Below are 12,063 nucleotides of genomic sequence, written 5' to 3'. Positions count from 1 at the left end.
AACAGAACAAAAGTTTTAAGCAATAGATTAGTTTGTTGCAAGTTGGGAAATTATTTGGTCAATCATTTGACTGTTGATAGACATGATTTAAAAAATAATATAATTTATAATTAGAATAAGGCATTTTATCTAAGTGGTTGAAGTCTAACTATGAGTTGATAAGAATAGAAATGAAATAGAATAGATATATAAGACGATTTAGAAGATATATGAATTTAAAAAAATCTAAAGTACTTTTATTTCTTATAATTTTCTATATATTTTGTTGTAAAAAATCAGTTTAATGTACAGTCTCAAGAAATAATTTATCAGTAAACTTGACCCCGCCTTACAATTTCCAAAGAATACTGAGAAATATTAAGACTAATTACGCCACTTTTTACGTTCAATTTCGTCTTGATTGACCGTTTGTCAATAGACATTAGTTCCGGAATCAATTCGATGTAGCTGATTTTATCAGCTTATTTAAGAAACCCTCAAATCAAATAAAAACAGAATACACAATTGTACATTATATATTGTGTATGTTTGTAATAAGTGTCACGTACCACGTACTTATACAAGGTATTATTACTTTTAATCACTAAGGGCTCAGCCGCATAACAGTTACGCGTTATAGAAGTTGTCTAGTTGCATTATTACAGGTTTAAATAATAAATATATATCTCAATACCTATTCTAGCCAATAATCTAATTAAATTTACGTAATTGTTAATAGAATTTCTTAATAGAATAATAGAAATTGTAACCACAATGAATATAGGTGTTCAGACTCAATTCGATTTATTGACGTCCAGCGATGCGGTATAAATCAATTTTGATTTGGTAACAAAAAGGTATTTAAAAAACGTTTATTTTGAAATATCGTTGGCTGTCATTGAAGTATTTTAGTTCATCATGACTATTTTTTAGGTACATCTACGTACGCACTTACGGATAAGTAAAGTTTGTCTTTAAAGATCGGCGAGGCACTTGCGAGCCTGACGCTATGACTGTCCATGGGCACATTATCTTGCTCGTTTGCGCCTGGTTCTATTATAAATACATATACACATATATACATAGAAAATAAGGTTCTGGAATTGATGGCATGAAAAACTATCAGTGAAAGAGACAATTTATATATATGTAGATATAGACACAATAAATTATATATGTAATATAAAAAATTGTGTCTATACATTTAAGTATATAATGTATAATATTTGCTTGCAATAAAGTCGTTAAGAACAATACAGTGCATTAGGAACAACTTTACTATCATTCACACCTAAAAAGCAAGAACAACTAAGATATATATCTTTAAAAAATTGCAAAACTTATTATACTTTAAATGGTGTAACTTTTCACTCCAATTAGGCATTGTGTTGCATTTCATTTGAATGTCTATCTATTGTATTCTTGTGGTACAAAAGATTTCATCTGATTAATGATTTTTACCATGATTTCCTTTAGTTTGAATGAAACACTTGCGAAAATTGATCAATGCTATGCCATGACTGATAAACGTTTGCATAGACAATTCGGCGTGAAAAATTATTAAATTAAATCTTTGTAAATAGAAAATAAAATAATCACCATCTCAAGCAATGTACTTGATAATTACTCATTATAGTTACATGACAATACGTAAGTCCATAAGACAATTGCTGTGATAAAAAAAGCAGAATATTTCACTTAGAAAATGATAATGGCAGTTGCAAAAACTGGTCAGCAATATTTTCATCAATAAAGAACCATAAACAATATACATCTTTATAGACAATTCATCAAGCGAAAAACAGTTATTTTAATTGTTTTAAGCAATATTCAATTATCATCCTACAGTTGAAATGATTCTCGTTTCAATCCTTTCGAAATGTCAAGTAGGGAGATGAAGAGTAGGGGTGGTAAAACGCAGCCAGCAGCGCACGGCCTCTCCATTACTGTCATCGAACGAAGCGTGCCGGTTGCGTAAAAAAAAACGTCGTCTATACTTTTTCAAATCTTTGAATTTGGAATTTAGTGACGTGAATTGGATTCAGTGGCCATCTTGTGTCAGTGGACTGAGGTGTGATGATATTTGCTGTGTGAGTGCAACATGAGAAGCTTATGCCAGTTTCTCCTTTTGGCGCGATTGGTCGCTGCCATCACTGGACCAAGGGTAAACTGTCAATCAAATATAGATTATAAGCTGAAGATATTTTTGTCGATTTAAAGAAAACACATTATATGTTACGCTAGTAATATTACGCCACTATCAGGTCGTTTTATCTACTTTGCGAGAAAGATGCGATAATTTTTAATGAATTAAAGTAAAATCTATATAAATTGAATAATTTTATTTAATTAGGTTATTAAATTATAAGTCGTCTCACTCACTGAACAAAAAATATCTTAATATTCTTCCACTTATTTGCATTTTAAACGCACCGCCAAGCGCGGAAGATGTTATTAAGTATCTAGATAATTATGCATTTATTATTCCTCGTACGATATGAAATATTGATGTAAATTTGTTATTTTGTACCTACTAAAACGCTTTCTTCGTAACATATACACGTGTGTAGACTATGCGTTTATAGATTATATTTTCGTTCAATTTTTTTTACAATCAATTAAATAGTATGGCATTTGTACTACAACTCATAATTAGTCGAAATACGGATGCCTTTATTCATTCAAACTCAGTAAGCACAGATTTAACACACAACAGCCTACTGCATTGTGTGTTAAAGCGAGGAACGACGGTCTTCAAACATCGCCAAAAGTTAAAAATCCCAAAATACTAGAAGTAGTTTCATTATTATCGTATTTATTTAACAATTTAAACAAGATTCCAAATAAAACACTTGCCACTAATTGTTTTAGATAATTTTTATTATTAATATTTTTCTCTTTACTAACAATGCGTTTGAAAGTAAACAACAACGCAAGGAATTCACGCAAAGTACGACAATGTAACTGACACTTAATTTTAAAATGTCATGTAATTCCGGAAATGTAAAACCAATTAATCTATTAACATGCAAGTTTAATGTTTTAAAATACTGATTTATGTATACATTTAATTGAAAGGAATTTTTTAACTTCCTTGAATACGAAATAGTACTTCTAGTTCCTTCCTATGTTACTGACGTTAATATATATTTGTAAGATAGGATAGATAAAGAGAAATTTATTTTGTAATATAAAATATATGTGTCTCGCGTACGTTTAAAGAAATTAATGGTGACCCAAATAAAAGAGATAACTATGGAAAGTATTATTGCTTATAGCAAGAAACATACAAGCGGAAACCATTCGACTTCTGGTATTGAAGATGTACATCTTTTTCCCACGGATTCAACCGTTTAACTGCCTCTGTTGAAAGAAGATTTATTTGCACAGACAAAGATTAGTCTAAATGAAAATGTACAAAGAACAAAACATATATTGTAAGTTATAATCTGCTAACTTTATTTCACAATTAATATAGAGGTGAAAGCAGTGTGTGTATAGCTTGATGCTGCGTGTTACGATTTGTATTTATTCTCTTATTTTCTATGTTTCAAATTTTGTATTGCGTGACAGCCGGTCAAATTATGTGTGAATATTTCAAGTTCAATTTATTAGATTTAGTAAGCATGATTCTCGTTCGAGCATTAGATGAATACTTACCCTAAAAGTGACTTAATAATTAAAATACAAGAAATTAATAACTAATTTCCATGTTCGTATGGCCAACAACTTTCGCAACTTTGAAACGTATGATATATTTTTCGATCCAAGCAATTCTTTTCTAAATATGTTTTTAATGTTTCACCCTATATAAAAGTCAACTTATTCATAGAAAGCACATATTAAGACTGAGAAAAACATATCCGCATACATCGGTTGTATAATGTTAAGCGACACCCGCAGTTGCGTAATGCTTTCCGCGATTTGCGGTTTAGGGTTCACCCTTTGCGTAATATTGTTACGGAGGCTGCAAATAAAACGGTGATAATTACAGCTATAAAAACATATCCAACTTAAAGAAATTAGTCGATACGCTAATTATAAAAATGCGTGCGTCATTCGTGATCATTATTAAATACATATCCAACGTTATAATAATCGCAAATTTGTTCTAAATTAAATACTTATAATAATACATGTTTGTATTTGTTTGAATAATATTTTTTTTATAAAAACATCTTCGCAAATCATGTATTATTTTAAAAAACAAACATTTATTCATATCTGTATTTGGTATCGAACAATTTATGAGTTAGGTGAGAGGAATTAAAATCATCAGAAATCGCTTTTCTATTGATAATAAGTCAACGCGCTTTCTTATATTATATATATATGTTATAGACAGTAATTTTTAATAGGTTTATTTTTATATGATATATTAGATATGCGTATAAATTTGGGGTCCTTTAAAAAGATAAGTTACCAAACTTTTAAATATTTTTAAACAAACGTTTAAAAGTTACAAAAATGTTCTATTACCATACTCCAAAATGGGGTATATAACGGGCACGTTTCAATCGCTATTTCGTTGATTGATTGATGGATTCTTATGAGCCTACACACTTTTATATTGTTTCCATCACTGTAGTTTCAAGTGTAGCCATTTACACACAGCCACAGAGAACAAATTTAAATACTGCGTACCCTCTAGATACACCAGGCATCCCATTCAAAACAACGCATTTTGGCCAACATTCAGCGAGCTCATTTATTAGAATGCTTAATCTGAATATCCATAGTTACAAACACTTTCAAATCAATTTTCCTTTAGCTTTTATAATTGATGAAACGTTGTAATTTTTTATATCCGTTTTTGTTATGTTTGGCATGTCTTGTATTTTATTTCACTTCATGTACCAATGTATCAGCGTTGACAAGCTTTTGTAAATAAAATGAAAAAAAAAATTGAATTCGTACCTATGGCCCAAGGGTTACCACGCTACTAGACTATCCGATATCGAGTTACCGTGCGTATAGTGTAGTTTGATTTATTTATATAAATCATTAATACCGTGCGTGTCAAAACTTATAAATTATAATTGACTAGTAATGAAGACGTTAGTGACCTTTGATTAAATATGCGTATACTTAATGCATCCTTTAGTACATTTTTGGAATAATATTTTACTATCAAATAATTCTTATTCTAAATTATGTATTGTCTTATCTATTTATACAAAACTTAGATTACTTAATTACCATAAAAATATTGAATAAGATATAAGTTTACCTTTTTTAACATCTTTGTGTGGATATAAAATGCAAAACGTAATAGTCATTAGATTGGTAAAGAAAACATAAAAATATTTCTTAAGATGTACGTACTCCTAAAGATGAAAGTGGACTTTCTTGCTTTGTGGAAACTCCATACGATATTCACTTCACGTTTTAACACATCATTTTAAACTCTCGCTGTTACGACACTCACTTCTAGAAAACGAAAGTTTATACAATTGTCAAAGGTCAGGATGAAATAGTTTTTATTATTCGATTATTTAATTACGTTTATTAACGTGTGGATTTAAAGAGTAATTGCTAATGCCACTATCTAAAATCGTAAGGTATTAAGATACTTTTATTTGAATATTTGATATTTTATTGTGTAGATTTTTCACAAATAAACAAACTATCAAGAACCGAATAGTTATATAATACAATATTAAAGAAAAATAAAAACTTCACGAAGTATTATTTAAGAGTAAATTTTATTAAGAAATATTCTCACGGCCTTTGTCTAACATCGGTGTTTGTAAACTAAATTTACTTTAGTCGAGTCTAGTTAGGAATACACGCTTAAGCACGAGATCCTTTAATATTAGGACTCGCTAGGCTTAAAAAGGATTATATCAAGTAGAATATTACCTAACTGCACCTTGCAAGGGGCACAACGAACTCGTGACCTTTCCCAAATCGAGTTATGACGTCCTAACGAAATCGAAAGTGCGTGAAAGTGATTTGAACCTCGCATCCTTCTCAAACTTTATGTTCCATATTTCAAAAAATGTATTCTTTTGTAAAATAGTTTTTGGCTTTTTTAATAAAAAAAAACAAGTTCTGTGTATGATAAATATATGTACCTACTTGCATATTGCTCTCATACGTAGATTTACATTTGTTCGATACTTTAAACTGGTTAACACGAATCTGTTTGGAATTGCAAGATTTATACTGATTTATAACCGGTTGCCTTTTACCACTCTCTCGTTATGCAAAGATGTTACCAAAAGCGGTTGCGGACATGACATAATGTTGCCTAGATTTATCTTCTTTTGTTTTTCTTAGCAGCAAAGACAACAGGGTTACTAAATAGCACAGTTATTTTTGCTTGCTTGTATTTCGTATTATAAGTGATAATCATAAGTATAAATGCGCTTCCGCATAATATTTTACGTATAGTATTTTACATACTTGATACTTTATATCTTTAGTTTGTTTAGTATTACCCAATATGAGGTAAAGCAATAAGTCTCTCAGTCTGTTTCATTGCTCATTTAATTACAAAGCCGTCAAAGTTTTCGAACCCAATTCTATTTACTAATTTGTCAGGAATCATTCTACTCTGGATTATAGGCCACGTAGAGACAATATTAAAATACATTTATTCGTGAAACTTATTAAACACCTATAAACGTCGTGCGTTTCCAACGTAGCCACGACAGAGATTATTTATGTGCTTCCATTTTGATACTGGCAATGAATTAGAAGACATTGGACTATTATCGTGTTTCAATCAACAACAAAAAAAGTACTTAGATTATTAGATTAATATTTTATAAACAACATAAATTTTCATATGAGAATTACTCAACTATCTATACAAGAACAAATCTTTATAATGCATGCTAAAGAATGCACTTTCGTGCTACTGATGCGTCACGCAGGCGCAGCGAGATGTCGTGAAACTGCTCAGAACACGGAACAGTAAATATTATAATTTTGTTCTACTTTTGTTTGGGTATTTTGGAGATAGTTGTCGCCTATCGGCTACATTTAATGACATGCACAGTAATGAATTGTTATTTTTAGTAATAATTATCTGTTTCCCACTTGATTTGGTTCGTGTGGAAAGGAATAAACTCATATTTAAATCACAGAAGCATACCACATCCTTAAATGGTGACCACAGACCTAAACACCGGTGCACCGGTGCACCGGTGGTTGCACATGGGCGACGGTTAACTTAATTTAAACGCGTGGTTTGGCACATAAAGATGCTATACTAAATGACAGAAATAATGACTTCTATTACACCAGTTATAAATGTCTTTTATGTAGTTTCGACAAAGATAAATTAAATAAAGCGATAAGGCTGCCCGTTGCATCCCTTATATTTTTTTTATTTACACTGATACTAGGATTTAAGATGTTAAGATAAGGAAAAAGTTCGCTTTAGAGGTCTATCCGAATTCTAAACCATATTGTAAAATTGATTTATAATTTATGTTTGAATGAATTAAGTACCATTCTCTAATTTTAACTTACTCATTCCAGATAGAAAACGATTTCGACCGAAACAGACCAACAAACCAAGGACATCCTGGTTTTAACGAGCATCAAACAAGATTTGGGCTGAACTCTCCGATACAAAACTTCCAGCAGCAGCCAGCAGTCATCAACAATGCCCCACAACTTCCTTTTCCGCAACCAATACTAAATCAACAACCTTATGTGCCTCAGTTTAACAGTCTTCTTCCAGCACAAAATATCCCAAATAACGCCATCCCTATTCAAAACAGCAACAACTTTCAATTTAATCAACAATCAAATGCGAATCCTCAACTCAACAATTTTCACCAAAATGTAGCATCTCAAAATTTTCAACAAAGTCAAAACATACAACAAGCACCTCCGATTCCAACATTCCAAAACAGTCTTCCATTAGCTCAAAATCCAACAATATTTAATCATAATCCAAACATTCCATCCCCTCTATCACTTACACAACAAAGACCAACGCAAGCTGCTTTTCTACCAACTTTACAAACAATACAAAGTCAGCAAAGTTTTAGTGCTCCTAACCCTATTTCGATCCAGGCTGCACCCAATTTAGCACCTCAAAACCAAAACGGGCAAGTACCTTTCCAAGCTTCCCCACAAATCAGCCAACTAATGAATCAAGGTTCAATATTTACCAACCCTCAGCCGTCCGACTTTCAACAATATTATGAACAACAATCTAAAGAGAACTTAGAAAAGCTTAAGGAACTACAAGAAAGACAACGAATTATTCAAAAACACCAGGAATTCGTGCAGAAACAACAACAAAAACAACAGGAGAAAGTTGAAAAGCTTCATGACGAATTTTTGAGTAGACAAGCTACTAAGTCATTACCAACATATACTACTACTGAAAGCTACGAAGACACTTTTAGAAGAGGTCAGGAAAAACGACGACCAATTTTACCACATGAAACAGATTTATTCAAAAAAGCACTTGACCTTTATGAGCAACAACATCCAACAACAACTACCAGTACTACAACAACCACAACAACAACGCAACGGCCAAGATTTATTAGGACCAGGCCAACAGCCCGATCTCGCACTCCACCACAGGACAGAAATAAACAAAAACTCTACAATGAGATAAAGAACCTACTGGAGGAGAGTGAAACAAAAGGATTCGATGACAACCTTCGAGCCAAGAGTGTTGCTCTATTACAAAAACCAGATATTTTAAAACAACTTAAAGTAGCTTTAGCAGAAAATCCTGAAGATTTTAGCGAGAAAAATTTCACTTCTCGTGAGATATCGCTTAATGGTCAAAAATACGAAGTTATAAGAACAAATAACCCTAATTTAATCCCCAAAGGTGCTATATCTGCTGATAGTCCGGATTTGGGAAAGTTTGTAGCCGCCACACAAGAAACGCAAAAAGAAAATCATGTATCATTTGACGATTTAACAAAGGGTGTTTTGCCACCAGGTGCTAATTTTGAACTCGTAAAACAAGGTGATAATGGTAAATTAGAAGAAGTGTCAGCATTGCCAAATACCCTTCCAAACAAAAAGAAAGTTACATTTGTATTTCTAGAAGAGCAGGATGATGGTTCCTACAAGGTTAAAGGAGTAAAAGCGAATGGACAACAGACAGAAGAAGGACCTGAGGTAGAGGAAATTTTGAACAGGATTCGTAAAGGTGAAATTTCTCTCCCAGGACCTACTAAAATATCAAATGGATTGTTTTCGTCAACAACAGAAAATCCCACAACGACTAATGTAGACTACATAGCGGAATCATCACATCATCCTTCAACATACACCAGTTTTGTAACAACTTCAAGTTATGGTTCTTCTGGACTTACGAACCCTGTACAAACTACTCCTCCCCCGATACATAGGAATTCCATTGCACCTGCTAGGACTACACAAAAATCTTACAGAGAAACCTACACACCAAAAGAATCACAAAGAGAATCATATACACCCAGAGAAAGGGAATCATACACTCAAAGAGATTTGCCAAGAGAGACGTATAGTCAAAGAGAACCAACAAGAGAGACATATAGTCAAAGAGAGCCAACACGAGAAACGTTTACACCGAAAGAATCAATTAGAGAAACTTATACTCAGAAGGCACCACACAACGAGATTTATACTGAGCGAGAACCAACAAGAGAATCGTACACCCAACGTGAATTGCCTAGGGAAAGTTACACGCAACGTGAGAATTCAAGAGAATCTTACACCCAGAACGAAAGAGATACATATTCTCAAAGAGATCCAACAAAAGAACCATTTACACAAAGAGAAACATTCACACAAAAAGATGCTGTGAGAGATACATATAGTCCACGAGAATCTCAAACGTTTCAATCTTCGACAGGTCGTCCAACAACAGAACGCTTCATCATAAAAACCTCTAGCCCAACTTATACAATTAGAAGTCAGAAACAGACTCAAAGAAACTCATTCCCAAGTACAACAATAGTGAACACAACGCCGATATATAGATCAACACCTCAAGACGTGGTTGTAATAGGGTCTTCTACGCTGGCATCAACTTATGAGGAACCAACTCAAAATATTTTCGCTTCGGCGTCTAGTCCAGGTCTCATTGATATTCTTAAGGAAAATGGTCTGTTCGCAACAGCCAAATATTTGAAGCAGTCTGGATTAGATGCAATTTTGAATGAGACGGGGCCTTACACTATTTTCGCTCCAACGGATAAGGCGTTTAGGACGCTGCTAGTACAACTTGGAGGACCAGACAGAGCAGAAGAGAAGTTCCGTGACAATCCTCGGCTGTTAAGTGGTGTTAGTATTTTTATTATTTCATTAATTTGATTGTTAGAAATTTTTATGAAACTTAACATATGATGTCATACTAACGGCTATAATAATGCAAATTTAATTAATATTATTCACAAGTTGAGCTTTTGACGAGATATATAATTTTTTTTTATTTTTCAGTTATTACTTCACCACGTAATCCCAGGTGCATTCGATATACAGTCGTTACAGGATGAGATGACCGGTGTCTCCTTAGCTGGTACACAACTACGAGTTAATCAGTACGACATGCATGATGTGGAATGGAACGAGGTTAAGGTCACCACCATCAATGGAGCCCGAGTAATTGATGATAAGAGAGATATTCATATACCACAGGTAGGGTGAATTATATTTAATATACTCTTGATTCACGGGAGTTGAGCCCATTTAAAATGGAAAATACATCAACCACTTCATATTGGTACTTTAATGAAATAAAAGGAATCAAGAACTTTACAAATTATTGAAAATGTAATTTAATAAAAGAGCTTTTTTTAATTGAATTAGCCTAACCAGCGTTTTGGGTACCATCGATTAAGAATTCCGTGCGTCCGAAAAGTTATGACTTTAAAATTGTATATCCTTGGACTTTCAGGGAATCGCTCACGCAGTCGACCGAGTGATGTTTCCTCTTCCAGTGGGTGATTTAGTACAGACCCTGCAAGCAGACCGAGATAGACGATTCACTACATTCTTGAAGGCCATATTCGTCAGTGGCTTTGCGGATACTTTAGCGGGTAATAAGGCGACACTTGACTTCTATTAAACCCCTCAATTCAGTTAGTTACTCTACGAAAACAGTTAGGTTCAGTTTGATGTAATGTCTAACGTATAACTTTCACTAGGAATAACTAATATGTAGATAATTCTCTTACATTGGTGTTTTAAAGTTTAAAGATAATGTCGTTTTAAGGTTAAGGTTAAATTCGAATTTAGAGTAGATATATTATAGACAATAATATTTTTTAGTATCAAAACTAAGCCTTAACGTTTTAATAATAAAGTTTGTATCGTTTAAAACTACTAATTAAGGCGCTACACGATTGAAGATAGTAACATATTTAAATATAAAGTAGTAGTGATAGTAAAGTAGTAGCTAGGATTATATTTTAAAATGAAAAATTGTTTTTTTACAGAAAGCAAAACATATACAGTTTTCGCGCCGACAGACACGGCATTTGCAAAATTAGCTCCAAGCGAGTTATCGAGATATTCTGAAAAAGCTGCCGCTCGCGCTTTGGTGGCAAGACACGTACTACCGGGCACGCTCTACAGCGCAGGCATGCGGTACTACCAGCTACGGAACTCCATGGAGGATGCTAAGCCGCTCACACTTCAAAAGAACTCCGGTATTTAAATTTTTAGCATAACTTCCTTATCGTTTGAGGTACATAACTTGATACTGAAAATAAACTAGTTATAAAGCAATACAAACTTAGCCAACATATAATATAGTAATGTAGGTATGGTATCTACTGTTTTGGTAGAATAAAGATGGAGCAACGTGGCATCGGCTATGTTTGGTATTTAGTAGTACAACAACATCATAGGTACTAAAAAGACTCTAATTTTTTTTACTACTACTCAACGATTTCATTCAATTAATAATTTGTTTCCTTTTTAGGTCGAATAAAAGTGAACAACGCTCAAGTTATTACACACAATATTCCTGCAACAAACGGAGTCATTCATGCAGTTGATACATTACTTTAGAACCCGCCAAATTAGATAAGAAAACATTAGATTAAATAGATATAGAATAAGATACTCATAGACATTATCTATGATCGACCCAAAAGCCGTTTTTAA

At 32.9% G+C, this 12,063-nt stretch overlaps 1 protein-coding gene across 1 annotated transcript; it reads left to right on the top strand.

Annotated features, from left to right (window-relative positions):
- The first annotated feature begins 2,080 nt into the window (after nt 1–2,080).
- Nucleotides 2,081–11,967, top strand: LOC123708661. The gene is made up of 7 exons (XM_045659479.1): nt 2,081–2,143; nt 7,471–9,350; nt 9,774–10,236; nt 10,393–10,590; nt 10,850–10,991; nt 11,391–11,603; nt 11,879–11,967. The coding sequence occupies exons 1-7, from the start codon at nt 2,081–2,083 to the stop codon at nt 11,965–11,967; spliced, it is 3,048 nt and encodes a 1,015-aa protein (XP_045515435.1).
- The last annotated feature ends 96 nt before the right edge of the window (nt 11,968–12,063 follow it).

The sequence above is a fragment of the Pieris brassicae genome, chromosome 4 (genome assembly GCF_905147105.1).
Source record: "Pieris brassicae chromosome 4, ilPieBrab1.1, whole genome shotgun sequence".
Taxonomy (NCBI): Eukaryota; Metazoa; Arthropoda; class Insecta; order Lepidoptera; family Pieridae; genus Pieris; species Pieris brassicae.
Note: the sequence above shows the minus strand (reverse complement) of the source record. Positions and strands in the feature narration are given on the sequence as shown.

Excerpts from the sequence above, each read along its gene's own strand:
- LOC123708661 (XM_045659479.1), top strand. The coding sequence starts at position 2,081 with ATGAGAAGCTTATGCCAGTTTCTCCTTTTGGCGCGATTGGTCGCTGCC. Across the intron at positions 9,351-9,773 it reads GCACCTGCTAGGACTACACA|ACGAGAATCTCAAACGTTTC; the intron begins AAAATCTTACAG and ends TACATATAGTCC. Across the intron at positions 11,604-11,878 it reads CACACTTCAAAAGAACTCCG|GTCGAATAAAAGTGAACAAC; the intron begins GTATTTAAATTT and ends TTTCCTTTTTAG.